Raw genomic sequence first — 16,352 nt, forward strand, 5'->3', positions numbered from 1 at the left:
ATGGGCATGCCAGGGCTTCTAGCCACTGCAAACAAACTCCAGATGCAGGCGGCCCCTTGTACATCTGGCTAACATAGGACCTGGGGAACCGAGGCTTGAACCGGGGTCTTTAGGGTTCACAGGTGAGCGCTTAACTGCTAAGCCATCTCTCCAGCCCTGTTTTGAAACTTTTTTTTTTTTTTTTCTAAGGTAGGGTCTCACTCTAGCTCAGGCTGACCTGGAATTCACTATGTATTCTCAGGGTGGCCTCAAACTCTCGGTGATCCTCCTACCTCTGCCTCCGAGTGCTGGGATTAAGGGTGTGGGCTACCACGCCCAGCTTTCTGTTTTGAAACTTTTAAAAATGTTTTATTATCTATTGACTGTGAGAGAGAATGGGCATGCCAGTGTCTCCAGCTGCTGCAAAAGAACTCCAGACACGTGCCACTTGGTGCATCTGGCTTACTTGGGTCCTGAAGGATCAAACCTTGGTCCTTTGGCTTTGCAGGCGGGCATCTTAACTGCTAAGCCATGTCTCCAGCCCTGAAAATTTTTACAAATTAATTATTTTTGAGAGAGAAAGAGGCAGAGAGAGAGATAATGGCCATGCCAGGGCCTTCAGTTACTGTGAACAAACTCCAGACATGTGCGCCCCCTTGTGCACATGTGCAACATTGTGCGCTTGTATCACTGTTTGTCTGGCTTACGTGAGACCTGGAGACTCAAACATGAGTTCTTAGGCTTCACAGAAAAGTACCTTAACCACTAAGCTATCTCTCCAGCCCCTGAAAGATTTTATTATTATTATTATTATTTTTTTTTTTTTTTTGAGGTAGGGTATCACTGTAGCCCAGGCTGACCTGGAATTCACTATATAGTCTCAGGGTGGCCTCGAACTCAGTGATCCTCCTACCTCTGCCTCCAGAGTGCTGGGATTAAAGGTGTGTGCCACTCCGCCCGGCTTATATTTACTTATTTGAGAGAGACAGAGGCAGATGCAGAGAATGGGTGCACCAGGGCCTTCAACCACTACAAACAAATTCCAAATACATGGGCCACCTTTTGCATCTGGCTTACATGGGTTCTGGGGAATTGAACCTGGGTTCTTTGGCTTCTCAGGCAAACGTCTTAACCACTAAACCATCTCTCCAGCCCTGAAACTTTTTTTTTAAGCCCCTAAACAGTTTATTTAAGAATGGTAAAGCTAGGGCCAGGCATAGTGGCACACACCCTTAATCCCAGCACTTGGGAGGCAGAGATAGGATTGCCATAAGTTTGAGGCCACCCTGAGAGTACATAGTGATTTCCAGGTCAGCCAGATGTAGAGTGAGACCCTACCTCAGAATAAAAGGAAATAAAGAATGGTAAAGCTAGCCAGGTGTGGTTGCATTTGCCTTTAATCCCAGCACTCAGGAGGCAGAGGTAGGAGAATCCCCATGAGTTCGAGGCCATCCTGAGACTACATAGTGAATTTCAGGTTAGTCTGGACTAGAGTGAAACTCTACCTTGGGGGAAAAAAAAAAGTGGTAAAGCTGACCAAAAAAATACATCAGTCAGGCTCAGCATGGTAGCACATGCCTTTAATCCCAGCATTCAGGAAGCAGAGATAGCAGGATCACTGAGAGTTTGAGGCCACCCTGAGACTACATGGTGAATTCAAGGACAGTACCCTATCTTGAAAAACAAAATTAATAATAATAATAATACATCAATTAGATCTAACACATAACCTTCCCTGACATGGAGGGTGCAATGAGCACTTCCAGTGCAGCCTGTCTACCTGGCTTTGGGACAGGTATTGACACAGTGTAAGTAGGCCCTGTTATCTTTTTTTTGTTTGTTTGTTTTTGTTTTTGTTTTTTGTTTTTCGAGGTAGGGTCTCACTCTGGTCCAGGCTGACCTGGAATTAACTCTGTCATCTCAGGGTGACCTTGAACTCATGGCAATCCTCCTACCTCTGCCTCCCGAGTGCTAGGATTAAAGGCGTGCGCCACCACGCCCAGCTCCTGTTATCTTTTGAGATGGATTCTGGTCTCACCTATGCTGAGTGAGTGTCTGGTTCCTTCTTTGTTGCACTGTGGGCTCAACTAGACTGTTTGGGTTGGTGGATCTGCTGTTCAGATCCACTGTGTTGGATGTGTGGCTGAGGAGTGGCTGATATCTTTGCAGTCCTGTGATCTCTAGTAGTTTCCATTGCTGGTAGTTGGGGAAGTGGAGACTGTGGAGAGTGGGTGAAGCTGTTCCAGAGCTGCTCAGCTGTCCCTGTGGTCTTCTCCTTCAGGATCTCTTCAGCTGGTCGTCCTGTTATGATAGTCTTGTGTAGGTACTGTCAGGCACTGTGAGGTCATGGATATCCGGGCCATTTTGTGTCTGGAAGAGTGCATTGTAAACTTTCCTACCCTTCCTTTGGCTCTTACATTCTTTCTGCCACCTCTTCTGCAATGGACCCTGAGCCTTGGAAGGTGTGTTAGAGATATTTCAGTACTGAGCACTCCTTTGTCACTTCTTCTCATCACCATGGTGCCTTCTGAGTCATCCCAAGGTTACTGCCATCTGACAAGAAGCTTCTCTAACCAACAGTGAGAGTAGCATTAATTTATGGGTATGAACATTAAGAGAAGTGCTTACTGGGCAGTTTGATGAGCATAGTATAAAGTTTTAGCCAGATAGCAGCAGACGTTACACCCCTAGTATCAGGGATGTGTTCCCTCCCATGGAGCGGGCCTCCAGTCCAATTAGAGGGCAGTTGGTTTCCACCATGACAGATGTGCACCTGTTCATCCCTGAAACGTTAACATAAATTTTATTTATTTGCAAGCAGAGACAGAGAGAATGGACATGCCAGGGCCTCCAGCAGCTGCAAATGTACTTCATATTTATGTGCCATCTTATGTATCTGGCTTACATGGGTGCTGGGAAATCCAACCTGGGTCCTTTGGATTTGCAGGCAAGTACCTTAGCCACTAGGCCACAGTTTATTTTTAAACATTTTACTTACTTATTTGAGAGAGAGAGAGGAAGAGGCAGATACAGAGAAAGGGCACACCAGGGCCTCTAGCCAATGCAAACAAACAAACTCCAGACACATATGTCCCCTTGTGCTTATGTGGGTCTTGGGGAATCGAACCAGGGTCCCTAGGCTTTGCAGGCAAATGCCTTAACCGCTAAGCCATTTTCCCAGCCCAAGGTTTATATTTATATATATAATTTATTTGATTTTGTAGAGCAATTGCAAGGTGTAGAAACTTCCTCATTAAAATTCATCATGTTCAAGCAGTCTGGCCCAACCTCAGGCTGTTAGGTAAACGTTGTGTGGGCTGTGTAAACATTTGGCAACATAGGAGAATATAAAAATCTTTCCACTAGTCCTAAGTACCAGATATGGCCAGATCTGAGGTTTTCTCTTTCTGTGTTAGGTTTATGCCACCTAAGATGAGATCAGTTAGCTCTGGCCTGTAGACAGTTTTCCCATATTCAGCCTGTGCCACTTCAAAGCCACATGGAGTCACACACAGTGCCTGTGACTTGGGCCCAGGAGAGAAGGGCCAGCCTGGGCAATGTTTTTAATTCCCTAATTTAAAAAAAGGAAAGGGCTGAGAGATTGCTTGGGGGTTAAAGCTGCTTGCTTACAAAACCTGACTACTTGGGTTTGATTCCCCAGTACCCGCATAAAGTCAGATACACAAAAGTGGTGGATGTGTCTGGCGTTTGATGCAGCAGCAAGAGGACCTGGTATGCCCATTCATATTCACTCTCTCTCTCAATCTTTGTCAAATAAATAATTGTTTAAAATATTTTATTTATTTATTTGAGAGACAGAAGCAGATCATACATATGTATGTATATGGAGAAAGAGAGAGAAAATGAGAATAATATTGGTGCACCAGGGCCTCTAGCCACTGCAAGTGAACTCTGACTTGTGCCACCTTTTATATCTCCTTTGTTGTTTATTGCTTTTTTGTACTGCAGAATTGAACTGGGTCCTTTAGCTTTGCTGGCAAGTGCCTTAACCACTAAACCATCTCTTGAGCCCAGTAATTTTTTTTTTTTTAATGAGCTGGATGTGGTGCTGCACACCTTTAATCCCAGCACTCTGGAGGCAGAGGTAGGAGAAATGCTGTGAGTTCGAGGCCACCCTCTCTCTCAAATAAACAACATACTCTTTTAAAAAGGGAAAAACCGAATCACTGTTGAGGTGTAGGAGGCTGGAGCCGGTCTCTTGTGGATCTTTGGGTGGATTCCCAGCACGCTCAGGGAATCACCGAGAGCAGCCCTTGTAAGTAGAGAAGAAAGTAAAGCTAGCACAGGGATTATCCAAGGACTGCTGGGAAGAACCGGGAGAGAGGAGGGCCGGAGCGAGCCTGCCCTGGCGTCATTCCATCGTTCACTTTCAGTTTCCTTTTCCTAGTCAAGAGCTCTGGGCAAGGGCCTTGTGAGCTTTGCAACTCTGATGCTTTTTAACCCCTTTCAGGAAAGCATTTGAATGCCTTGGGCTGTCTTTGGAAGACTGCCAGCTCCCCCCTAGTGTGGATTGCCTGCTGGAAGGAGCCTGTCTTCCAGGTCATTTTCCTCCATTCATGCATTCCGCCCCTTCCCTTAATCCTCTCAGCTGAGGCTGAAGCCAGGGGTGGGGAGGGAGCCAGCACTGACCTGAGGGGTCGACTAAGAACTTGGGCAGTACTCTCCAGTCTCTGACTTATGGTGATATTCTTATCTCATGGGAGTCCTCTTCCCACCAACCCTGTCTCCCCTCTCCACTACCCACCTTCCGCTCTCACCCCTCCCTACTTTTACGGGACTTGCGTTTTCCTCCTTGAAGTTGTACCCCTTAGCCAAGAAGTGCTTGTTAAAGCTGAGTGTGGGGCTGGAGAGATGGCTTAGCAGTTAAGGCACTTGCCTGCGAAGCCTTAAGGACCCAGGTTTGGTTCTCCAGGTCCCATGAAGGCTAGATACACAAGGTGGCGCATGCATCTGGAGTGTGTTTGCAGGGGCTAGAGGCCCTGGCACGCCCATTCTCTCTCTTTCTCTCTCTCTCTCTCTGTCTCAAATAAAAATAAATAAATAAAAAAGCAAAAAAAAAAAAAAAAAAAGAAAGAAAGAAAGAAAAGATTAAAAAAGGCTGGGGGCAGTGGTGCATGCCTTTAATCCCAATACTTAGAAGGCAGAGGTAGGAGGATTGCTGTAAATTCAAGGCCACACTGAGATTACATAGTAAATTCCAGGTCAGCCTGCGCTAGAGTGAGACCCTACCTCAAAAAAAAAAAAAAAGATTAAAAAAAAGTTGAGTGTGGTGGTGCACATCTTTAATCCCAGCACGAGGGAGCAGAGGCAGGAGCCTTTCTCCCCTCTGTTACACATCTGCCTGGCTTCCTTCTCTCTGTCCCATAGGGCTACATGGTACCCCTGGACCAGCCTGAAACTGCCTATCCATATTGTTTTCTAGTTTATGTGCCCAAGAAACTGAACGGTAAGTGACCTTTAACTTTCCTATGCCTGGCACAGTGCTTGGCATCTAGTACATATTCAGGAAGGCCTTTGCTACAAGCCTGAGTGGAACTGGGAGTCTAGTTTAGTGACAGAATACTTGGCTAGCATCCCCAAGGCTCGATGATCCTTAAGACTCGGTTCAAATCCCAGCTCTTCCTTGAACCACCTCACAGTCCACTAGCTCTCGTTTTTTCCCTCCTGCTCCCCCTGTAGTGGGTGGTGCCTCAACTTGCCTCCAACAACCTTTCCTTCCTTCCAGGAAGTATTAGCGGATTAGGCTGGGCCTGTAGGTCAGCAGCAGGACACTTGAGCGAGACCTTGGTTCTGATACCCTGCACTGCCACTACCAAAACAGCAAAATAACCACTGAAACATCTGCTCATTTTTCGTTTTGTCATCCATAGGCCCTCAAGAGCAGAAGTCCAGTAGCACAATTGTCACCGTTTTACAAAATTACACACACGAACATCTCATCCTCCACATAACCCTAAATTGGAACATGTCTAAATTGGAATATGGTAGTGAATATAAGTGGAAAATTGTTAAGGCCCAAAAGTTGGGTCTTCTTTCTAAAGCATTAGAGAGACAGAGAGAGAAAGAATGTATGCACACATTAGGATGGAAATGGAATTGAATTCAGCTGTCTAGGTTGAGAGAAGATTTCATCTTATTCTCAGAAATACATCTTGTGAAAACTGGTTTAGCAGAGCACTGGATCTTGGTTGTACATCATCATCATCATTATTTAGATTTTCGAGGTAAGATCTTGCTCTAGCTCAGGCTGACTTGGAATTCACTATGTAGTTCCAGGCTGGCCTCATACAATCTTCCTACCCCTGCTTCCCCACAGCTGGGATTAAAGATGAACATCACCACACCCGGCTTTTTTCAAGAATTCCTATTTATTTTGAGAGAAAATGGGCATGTCAGGGCACCTTGCTGCTGCCAACAAACTCCAACATGTGTGCCACTCTGTGAATCTGGCCCTATGTGGGTACTGGGAATCAAATTCCAGCCTTCATGTTTTGCAAGCAAGTGCTTTTTTTTTTCTTCTTCTGGTTTTTCGAGGTAGGGTCTCACTCTAGCTCAGGCTAACCTAGAATTCACTATGTAGTCACAGGGTGGCCTCGAACTTACAGCAATTCTACCTCTGCCTCCCGAGTGCTGGGATTAAAGGCGTGGGCCACTACACCAGGCTGCTATTTTCTTTAAAAAAAAAAAAAAAAAAAGTTTTAGTCAGCCTGGACTACAGTGAGACCCTACCTTGAAATTTCAATCAAAAACAAAAAATATTTATTTGCAAGCAGAGGGAGACAGAGAACAGGTTTGCCAGGGCCTCTAGCTACGGCAGGTGCACATACCCTTTTGTATATCTGCCTTTCCGTGGGTGCTGAGGTACCCAACTCAGGTCGTTAGGTTTTGCAGGCAAGCACCATACCCGCTGAGCCTTCTCTCCAGCCCTAAAGCCAGAGGTTTCAGCCTCAAACTTCCAAGCGCTGGGATCAAAGGCGTGCCTGGTAATACTGAGCTTTTAAGATGTGCCCAGTCCCCTCCCATGCTGTAGCATTCCTCATCAGCAAGCTGTCCGGATATTTACTTCATTTTGCCTATGGGAAGCTGGATGTCAGGAAGAGGGTCACACAGGTGGTGAATGAGAGACTGGGTCATTTGCTCCAGGTCACACAGATGGCGCATCTGATCCCAAATTTAATCCCACTCTCCTAGAAGACTAAACTAGGGTCATGAACTAGAGTAGATTTGCTGCTGAGATGTGGAGACTAAATTGGCTGGAAGGTTGAATTCTTGGAGACAGTATGCGAGGATTAAAGCCTCCCGCATCCAAGGGATTTGGGGTTTGAAAGCCTGTGGGCCGACTTGAGGGCTAGGGACCAAGAGTGGAAGCTAGAAGATTCTGGCCTAGTGCTCTCGCCCCCCCCCCCGCGCCCCAGTTTCCAGACCTTGCACTTGAGGGTTTTAGGGTCCAAAGTGTCCAACTGTGGGGGTCCAGTTCTGAAGGTGCTGCTCTTAGGTGGTTAGAGTCCTTGCAAACCTGAATCAGGACTTGGTGGGCTGGAGAGATGGCTCAACGGTTGAGGTGCTTTCCTACAACCTGAGTTCGATTCCCCAGTACCCAACCTAAACCAGATGCAAAAGGTGACGCATGCATCTGGATTTCGTTTGCAGCGGCTAAAGGCCCTTGCGCGACCATTCTGTCTTCTCTCTGCTTACAAATAAAAATATTTCTTATTTAAAATAAAGAGGACTTTGTTTAGGAAGTGTGGGTGTGCAGGCAGGACTGAGGGGCCACGCTGCAGCAGGGTCTTTGACAAGACTAAGCGCTTCGGGTCTGATGGTGTGAGCCTCCGGTTTCAACAGCAAAGCTCGAGTCTCTCTGCAGGATCCCAGGGCTCAGGATGCGGTGTCTCAGATTTGAGTGTCCCAGGTGGTGAGTGGGAGTCCGTGCCCACCCCCCCCCCCTACAAGGCGGATATTGAGGGTTGCCGCGCCGATTTGGTGTACCGGCGCTAGGACCCCGCGAGCAAGAGGGCGGCTGAGGCCGCGAGTGGGGCGGTGTACATTAACAGCGACGTGCTAAGAAAGTCCAGCGCTAGGACCCTGCGGGCAGGCGGGGCGTGAGGCGGCGTACATTAACAGCCACGGCACCTTAGGAGGGCGGCGCTAGGACCCTGCAGGCAGGCAGGCGGTGCATGAGGCGGCGTCCATTAACAGCGACGGCGCAGAGAGGGCCGGCGCTAGGATCCCGTGAGCGGACGGGCGGCGTCCATTAACAGCGACGGCGCGGAGAAGGGCCGGCGCTAGGACCCCGCGGGCGGGCGGCGGCGCACGTTGACAGCCGCGGCGGCCGGCGGCTGGCTGCAGGCGGCGGGGCTGGGCGCCGCGGGTTCCTGCGCCGGCTCCGAGGTGGAGGAGGACGAGGAAGAGGATGGCCTTCATGGAGAAGCCGCCGGCCGGCAAGGTGCTGCTGGACGACACGGTTCCGCTGACAGCGGCCATCGAGGCGAGCCAGAGCCTGCACTCACACACGGTGCGCGGGGCCGGGGTGCCGGGCGGGACGGACGGGCGGGCGGGCGGAGGCCGCGGGGGTCCCAGCCGGGCAGGTGTTTCGGACGTGCCCTCGCTGCCCCGGGTGGAGCCCAAACGAACCCCCGGGGTTCCAGGCCCGCGTCAGCCCTGCGGAAGTCGCCTTGGCCCCGCACCCCGCGTCCCTCCTCGAAGGGTCACCGCCCCCCGCTTCCCTCCTCGGAGGGGACACAGTAGACGCTGCAGTGTACCTGCAGTAGACCCGCCGCCGGCCTGTGCGCGGGGTGAGGGGACGATGGCAGAGCGGGGGAGTCCCCAAATTAGAGTCCAGAGCCCAGCTTATTGGCCATGGCAGGGAGGCTGGGTTTCACCGTGCGAGGCCGGAGCCCCACAGTGGCCTTGTGTTTGAAGCGCCTCCGCCCGTTCAAAGAGACCTTTCATCCCTCCGCGCTGAAGGAAGAGACTTCTGACAGCTTTGCCTTTGTAGGCCCTGGCTTGTCACTCGCTCTCAGGGGTTGAAATGAATATTCCTCCCTTTTTAAAAAGAGCATTTTTTATTTCCCTATGCGCATCTTTAATCCTGTTAAGACATGTCACCATCTGCAATTAAGTGTGTTAAACTTGTAGTTGGCTGTCAAGGAAGCAGTGAGGACTGAAATTCAGGGCTGAGAGTCAAGACCCTGCTATTCAATTAGATTTTTTGGCTTGGTTATTGGCAGTTGAATCTTATAACCTCTTAGGGAATGGTGTTGTGTCTTTTAGGTCTGTTTTGTACCAAAGTAAAAACATAGGTGGTTACCAGTGCTTGAGTCCACTTCCACTAGGAAGCCTTCCCTGGTGCCCTCCCTCAGCCCGATATCCATCAGCTCATTCTGTAATTGCCTCTTTTCCTCTCCACTAGGCTGGGACTTTCATTTTTGAGTCCCGATTGGGCAAGCATTTTACGGGAGGCTATCGGATGAATAAGTAAACGAATCATGACCCTCCTATGCCTCTTCCTGTTTGTGTGCCGGTGATTGTGAAATTCAGAGCATTTATCTGCGGCACTAACACAGCGTCAGCGCCACAGCAAGGGTAAAGGAGATAGTGGCATTGCCTTAATTTTTTTTTTAATTTATATTTTTGGAGAGAGAGAATGAGCACACCAGGACCCCCAGCCACTGCAGATGAACTCCAGATGGATGTAGCTCTTTGAGTGTCTAGTTTTATGTGGGTACTGGGGATTCGAACCCAGGTCGTTAGGTTTTGCAGGTCAGTGCCTTAACTAGAGCCATTTCTCCAGCCCGGCATTCCATTTTTTATGGCAGCACTTTTCTTTAAAATACAAAATAATTTTCTAGCAGAAAGGGGCAGTTTTAATAATGATGATTGGACACAAGAGACAGTGACTCAGAGGGAGCAGAGGCAGTCATGGTGGTGGAGCTTGTAATGTTGTCTTGCGTAAGTTTTCACTGTTTTGTGCTCTGGTCGTTTTTGCAGTAAATTTTGAGACTGAGAAAAACGTTGCATCAGCCTTAAGCTTTATTGAGAAAATTTTGTGCTGATTCAAGATCCTTGGACCACTAGTGACTTATGAGTAAGTTCTTTTAAACCAAGAGCTGTTGGAAGTCACCATGGAAAGAAGTCGTTTGAAGTGGTGTGTGGAAGAGAAAAGGAAGGGGTTGCTTTCTATGGGGAGGATGGAAAGTGGCTCTTACAGCTTATTAGCTGAAGGGATGACATAGCCCTTGGTTGACATTCTGAGTCTCTGAGAAGTTGCTGCCTGGCTGTAGACAGAAACGCAGAGGAAGTCTGTAGTAGCACATAGCCTTTGGCACGGGAGAGCCAAGACCTTAGCAAGTCTGGGTTGACACTTTCTAGTTTGTGAAATTGCTTAGGCAAGGCACTCCGACCTTTTGTTTGTCACTTTAGCTCAGGTTGACCTGAAACTCATTCTGGCTGGCCTTGAACTCATGGTGATCCTCTCTACCTCAGCCTCCTGAGTACTGGGATTAAAGGCAGGAGCCACCATGCCTGCCCTCCTCCCCTTAAAAAAAAATCTCTCCGTGTGTGTTTTTGTATGTTTGTATATTTGTGTATGTGTCTCTGTGTGTATTCATGTGTGAGAGTTCATAGGTGTTGGTCCACCTGTGTGAACCGGGGTCTCTGGGTTGCGCTCTACTTGGTAGCCAGGCCATCCCACCCACAAGCTTCCCAGAAATTCCTGTTTCCACCTCCCATGTCCCTGTAGGCACACATAATGGGTTATAGACACTACTGGATCTAGTTTTATGTGGGTTCTGGGGATCTGATCTCAGGTCATCACACTTTTACCCACTGAGTCACTTCCTCAGCCCTGAGACGTGTGTGTGCACGTGCACGCGTGCCATGGTGCGCATGCAGTGGTCAGAGGACAAAGCCCAGTGTCATTCCACTCCTTGCCTCCCACCTTGTCTGAGGCAGGGTCTCTTGTCTGTGTTCACAGCTGCTTTCCCCAAGGTCTGCCCGATTCCCTTGTCTCTGCGTCTTTTCTCACAGTAGGTGCATTGGGATTATAGGCGCTGGTGTAACAGTGTCTGTCTTTATCTGGGAATCCATTCCTTGCTTCAGAAGGATTGAAACTTTATAGAGAAAACAGCATGGTCTGTACAAGGGATTTGAACTCAGGTACTTGTGATGACAGGGCAGGTGTTGCAGCCACTGAGCCATCTCTTTGCAACCATATTTTTGGGGGCTTTAAAAACATTTTATTTATTTATTTGGGGAAAGAGAGAGAGAATGGGTATGCCAGGGCCTCGAGCCACTGCAAATGAACTCCAGATGTGTGTGCCACCTTGTGTATGTGGCTTATGTGGGTCCTGGAGAATCAAACCTGGGTCCTTAAGTTTCGCAGGCAAGTGCCTTAACTGCTCAGTTTTGGTGGCTTTTTGGTGCAGGTTCTCATCTTAACCCAAGTTGACCTGGAACTCACTCTGTAGCTCAGGTGGGTCTCGAACTACCACCTCAGCTTCCCAAGTGCTGAGATTAAAGATGTGACTCACTAGAAACTTTTCTTTAAAAAAGAATGTGGCTGAGGCTGACCCTGGACTTCTGCTCTACTGCCTCTACTTTCCCAGTGCTAGGGTTGCGGGGTGTGCCACTAGGCCCTGTTCCTCCTGGAGGCTATCGTGTTATATGCGGACAAGAGCACTAAGTGTCGTCCCTCTGCCTTCCTGTTGTGAAGATCACATGAAATCACCTGCATGAAGTGTTTGTAAAGCATATGCTTCATTCTTTCTGTCTTCATTGCCTGACAACCTGTTTGCAAAGGGTTAAAAACATCAAAGCAAATGATTACAAGTAAGCTCATTTGTGTCCATTGTTTATTGCCTTAGAAAATGTAGCGCATACCTTTAATCTCAGCACTTGGGAGGCAGAGGTAGAAGGATCCCTGTGAGCTTGAGGTCCTCCTTGGCTAGAAAGAGACCCTACCTTGAAAAACCAAAAGAAAAAAAATTTTAAATAGAATTTATAGCTAAAAGTTATAGGATAAAGAGCCAGGTGTGGTGGCGCACACCTTTAATCCCAGCATCCAGGAGGCAGAGGTAGGATGATCACCATGAGTTCAAGGCCAGCCTGAGAATACATAGTGAATTCCTGGTTGGTCTGGGCTAGAGTGAGACCCTACCTCGGGAAAAAAAAAATTGTAGGACACATACAATTTAGGGTTTGTGAACTTGGGAGACAAAAATATGTGGGAAACATGTAGACACCAGAAAGATGAAGGTTAAGCCATCACACAGCAAAGACATGTTAAGATGAGCAGCTGGCTGATGCGTGTTGGTAGTGATTCAGTGCCTAGATGTGGTTCCAATGATTTTTTTTTGGTGTGTGTGTGTGTATGGTGTGCATGTTTGGATGCATGTGGTTGTGTGTATGTGTGTGGTGTGCATGTTTGGATGCATGTGGTCGTGTGTGTGTCTATGACACTGGCACTGTGATTTACTGGCAGTAGACTCGGGAACCAGTACTGAATGGGGCAATGATGAAGCCTGCGGGGAATGATGGAAGATGGGATGGGAGCCCCCAAATGAGACAAGGTCTGTCACTGAATCCAGAGCTCACCAGCTCACCTACTGGGCTAAATGAGCTTGCCAGCAAAGCCCAGGATCGCCCTCCCCTCTGCCATGCTTAGATGACAGGGCACCCCACGTCTGTCTTTTCCTCATTGCTGGGATTCCAAACTCAGGTCCTCCTGCTTGAGCAGAGTGTTGGTTTGAATCAGGAGTGTGCCTGCCGTAAACTCTGGGCTCTGACTGCCTAGACCCCAGCTGGTGGTAGTTTGGGAGGTGGAGCCTTGCTGGAGGAGGTGTGTAGCTGGGGATGGTCCTTGAGTTTATCAGCCCCTGGCTTGCCCGTGTTAGGAACTCACTCCTGCTGTTGTTTTGGCCAGGAGGTGATGTGCAGCCTCTGCTCATGCCACGTTCTCCCTGGCCATCATGAAGCTTCCCTGTGAGTCTGTGAGCCAAAGGAAATCCTTTCCTCCCACCAGCTGCTTTTGGCCAGGTGCTTTGTGCCAGCAATACAAGGGCAGCTGCAGCAAGTGCTTTGTGGATGGAGCCCTCTACCCAGTCCAGGATGATGGCTGCCCCCCTTCCTTCCCTCCTTCCTTCTTGCCTGCCTGCCTTCCCTCCTTCCTTCCCCTCTTCCTCCTCCTCTCCCTTGCACAATCACTTTAGCTTCAAGAAGTACACCAGGCCTCTACTGCAAGGAGTGAGTGCCTATCAGGTCAGAAGGGTCAGTGTTCGGGGCCAGGGTTCTGTCAGCATGGAGTCAGGGAGGGAAGGCATGCTGAGTTGTGAGGACCGTGGGACAAGTAAGAGCAGACACGCAAGCGGGAGAGTGCGGCTCTGTGAGGAGGGAAACCCCGTCTAAGGCTCGAAAAGCGCCAGCCTTGCCGAAAGGGGAGGTGGGTGGGCGTCCTGGGGAGAGAGGTTGTCAAGTGCTCGCGGCTGCTTTGCGCTGCTGCCTGCTGGGCACTGCGAGTGCTCCTAGCTTTTCCCCTCCATTGTCTTCTACTTAAATTCTCTGCAGACTTCATGTGGTTCAGGACTCATTTTCTCTGCATCTGGTGCGTTTTGTTTTTGAAGAAAAAGATAATTTTGAGCCGGGCGTGGTGGTGCACATCTTTAATCCCAGCACTTGGGAGGCAGAGGTAGGAGGAGCGCCATGAGTTCAAGGCCACCCTTAGACTACAGAGTGAAGTCCAGGTCAGCCTGGGCTAGAGTGAGACCCTACCTCAAAAAAACAAAGAAAAACAAACAAACAAAAAGATAATTTTCATGGGATACACTTTTATGTTAATATTTTAATATGGCATCTCCTTTTTTTAATCTATGGAAAGGATTCTATTACATGTTAAGACCTTTACTGAAGAGGAATCTCTCATTAATGTTTTGATTTTTGGAAACTGTATTTCTACATGATTTATTTTTCCTTAGCACCCATTTAACAAAAGTGAGAGTAGAGAATTAGATAGCTCCATCTTTCTTGGCTGAGAGATGGCTCAGTGGCTAAGACAGTTGCCTGCAAAACCTAGTGACTGGAGATTGATTCCCCAGTCGCACGTAAAACCTTATACACAGAATAACATATGCATCTGGAGTTGGTTTGCAATGGCTAGAGGTCCTGACATACCCACTCTCTCTCTCTCTTTTTCTCTCTCCTTCCTTCCCTCCCCCTCTTTCTGCTTGAAAATAAGCAAATAAGAGTTTTTTTAAAGATAGCTTATTTCATAGTTTTGTTGTCTTGGACCCTGAGGTCTTACTTTTTCCAAGGTGTGTTCAAGACAGGCAGGATCTTTACCTGACATAATGTAGGTGGGTTTAGTGTTTCTTTCCTTTCTGAGTTTGTTGAGCTACCTTTTTTTTAAAAAAAAAAAAAAATTATTTATTTTGAGGGAGAATGGGGCAGATAAGAAAAGAGAATGGGCATGCCAGGGCCTTCAGCCTCCATAGACAAACTCCAGACATATGCAGCACCTTGTGCATCTGGCTTATGTGTGTCCTGGGGAATCAAATCTGGGTCCTTAGGCTTTGTCTTACCCACTAAGCCATCTTTCTAGACCAAGCTTAGTTTCTTAACCAGTGACTCTTGTAAATAATTTTTAAAGCTCTGTTCATATATCACAGACTGCCTATCCAAATATGATAGCGACTGGAAAGGTGTCTGGTGGTTTGAGTGTACGTGTCCCCCCATAGTCTCAAGTGTCTGTGATGGAGCCTCCTACTTAGCCCCCAGCTGGCTGAGCCTGTGGGAGGTGGAGCCTGGCTGGAGGAGGCATGTTTCTGGGAGCGGACCTTGGGCTGGTTAGTCCAGCCCATGGTGTGTTCAGAGCCAGCTGGCTCAGGCTGCTCTCTCTGCCCCTAAGGTATGTATGATGCCCCAACTGCCTTGCTTTCTCCACAACAATGAAGTTTCCCTCGAAACTGTGAGCCTGAAATAAATCCCTTCCTCTCATCAGCTGCTTCGGGAAGGGTGTTTTCTCCCAGCAGAGACTGTAACAGCTACAATGTCATTGTTTCAAAGCCTGATGTTAAAATAATAATAATTTTTTATTTATTTGCAAACAGAGAGACAGAGAAAAAGAGAGTGAGAGAAAGAATATGAATGGGTGTGCCAGGGCCCCCAGCTGCTGCAAACAAACCCCAGATGCATATGCCGCTTTGTGCATCTGGCTTTACATGGGTACTGGGGAACTGAACCTGGGTCGTTAGGCTTTGCAGGCAAGCGTCTTCACCACTGAGCCCTCTCTCTAGTCCCAACACCTGACATTTTAAGGTCATCCAGATGAATATCTGTTTAAGGTTCCTCTTGGGATGCTATTTGGAAGCTTCTTTAAAATTCCCAAGTTATATTAAAACATCGTAAACAATTTCTGCGAAGATATTTGCATAGACTAATGCTGACACTCTGGTTGGTAATTAATTGGAAGCACTTCCACACATTGTGATGAGGTAATGAAACAGTTATTTTCTGGGAATTGATCCGTCTTCTACTTAGTTGTGTATTTTCCCCAGTTGTCCTACAAGCCTTGGTGAATGCAGCCAGAGAACCTTCACTTGGGAGCTTTTAGAGACTGGTAATTTGTTCACTTAGAATTTGTAAGTAATCTTCTCATTGAAAAAAAAATAGCTTTGTAGCCTGATTTAGGGGCTAATAGTAGTCATTCTTCATATATCATCCTTTTTTTTTTTTTAAAGTAACATTCTTTTTTTTTTTTAATTTTTTTTTCTTTATTTTTATTTGAGAGCGACAGACACAGAGAGAAAGACAGATAGAGGGAGAGAGAGAGAATGGGCGCGCCAGGGCTTCCAGCCTCTGCAAACGAACTCCAGACACGTGCGCCCCCTTGTGCATCTGGCTAACGTGGGACCTGGGGAACCGAGCCTCGAACCGGGGTCCTTAGGCTTCACAGGCAAGCGCTTAACCGCTAAGCCATCTCTCCAGCCCCATATATCATCCTTTTTGAACACTATCCCATGAGAGAGTTTTAAAAAAATATTTATAGTTATGTGTTCTGCAGAAAGAACCATGCCTTCCCTTGTGATCTTGGGGTTATCAGAATATGAATTGTGGAATGATTGTTTAAACAGGTTCATCTGGGCTGGAGAGATGGCTCAGCAGTTAAAGGCTGTTGCAAAGCCTGATAGCTCCAGTAGTCCCATAAAGCCAGATAGACAAATAGGGAATGCGAGGCCCTGGCATGCCCATTCTCATTCTCTCTCTCTCTCTCTCTGCTTATAAATAAATAAAAATATACTTGAAATAAAATAAGCAGGTTCATTGGCAGAAAGTGGAGCCCCTCTGTTCCCCACCACAAGGCG

The 16,352-nt window shown here is 47.8% G+C and overlaps 1 protein-coding gene across 11 annotated transcripts in view; it reads left to right on the forward strand.

Annotated features, from left to right (window-relative positions):
- Nucleotides 1-8,342: 8,342 nt before the first annotated feature.
- Nucleotides 8,343-16,352, forward strand: part of Pxk (PX domain containing serine/threonine kinase like) — a 69,372-nt gene continuing 61,362 nt past the window's right edge. For 10 of the 11 annotated variants that reach the window (XM_004669080.2, XM_004669081.2, XM_045136148.1 and 7 more), the window contains exon 1: nucleotides 8,343-8,512. In XM_004669080.2, the coding sequence (XP_004669137.2) occupies nucleotides 8,411-8,512 (102 nt within the window). In that variant the 5' untranslated portion in view covers nucleotides 8,343-8,410. The remainder of the gene's footprint in view (nucleotides 8,513-16,352) is intronic. The other variant, XM_045136155.1, reaches the window with a different exon arrangement.

The sequence above is a fragment of the Jaculus jaculus genome, chromosome 16 (assembly GCF_020740685.1).
Source record: "Jaculus jaculus isolate mJacJac1 chromosome 16, mJacJac1.mat.Y.cur, whole genome shotgun sequence".
Taxonomy (NCBI): Eukaryota; Metazoa; Chordata; class Mammalia; order Rodentia; family Dipodidae; genus Jaculus; species Jaculus jaculus.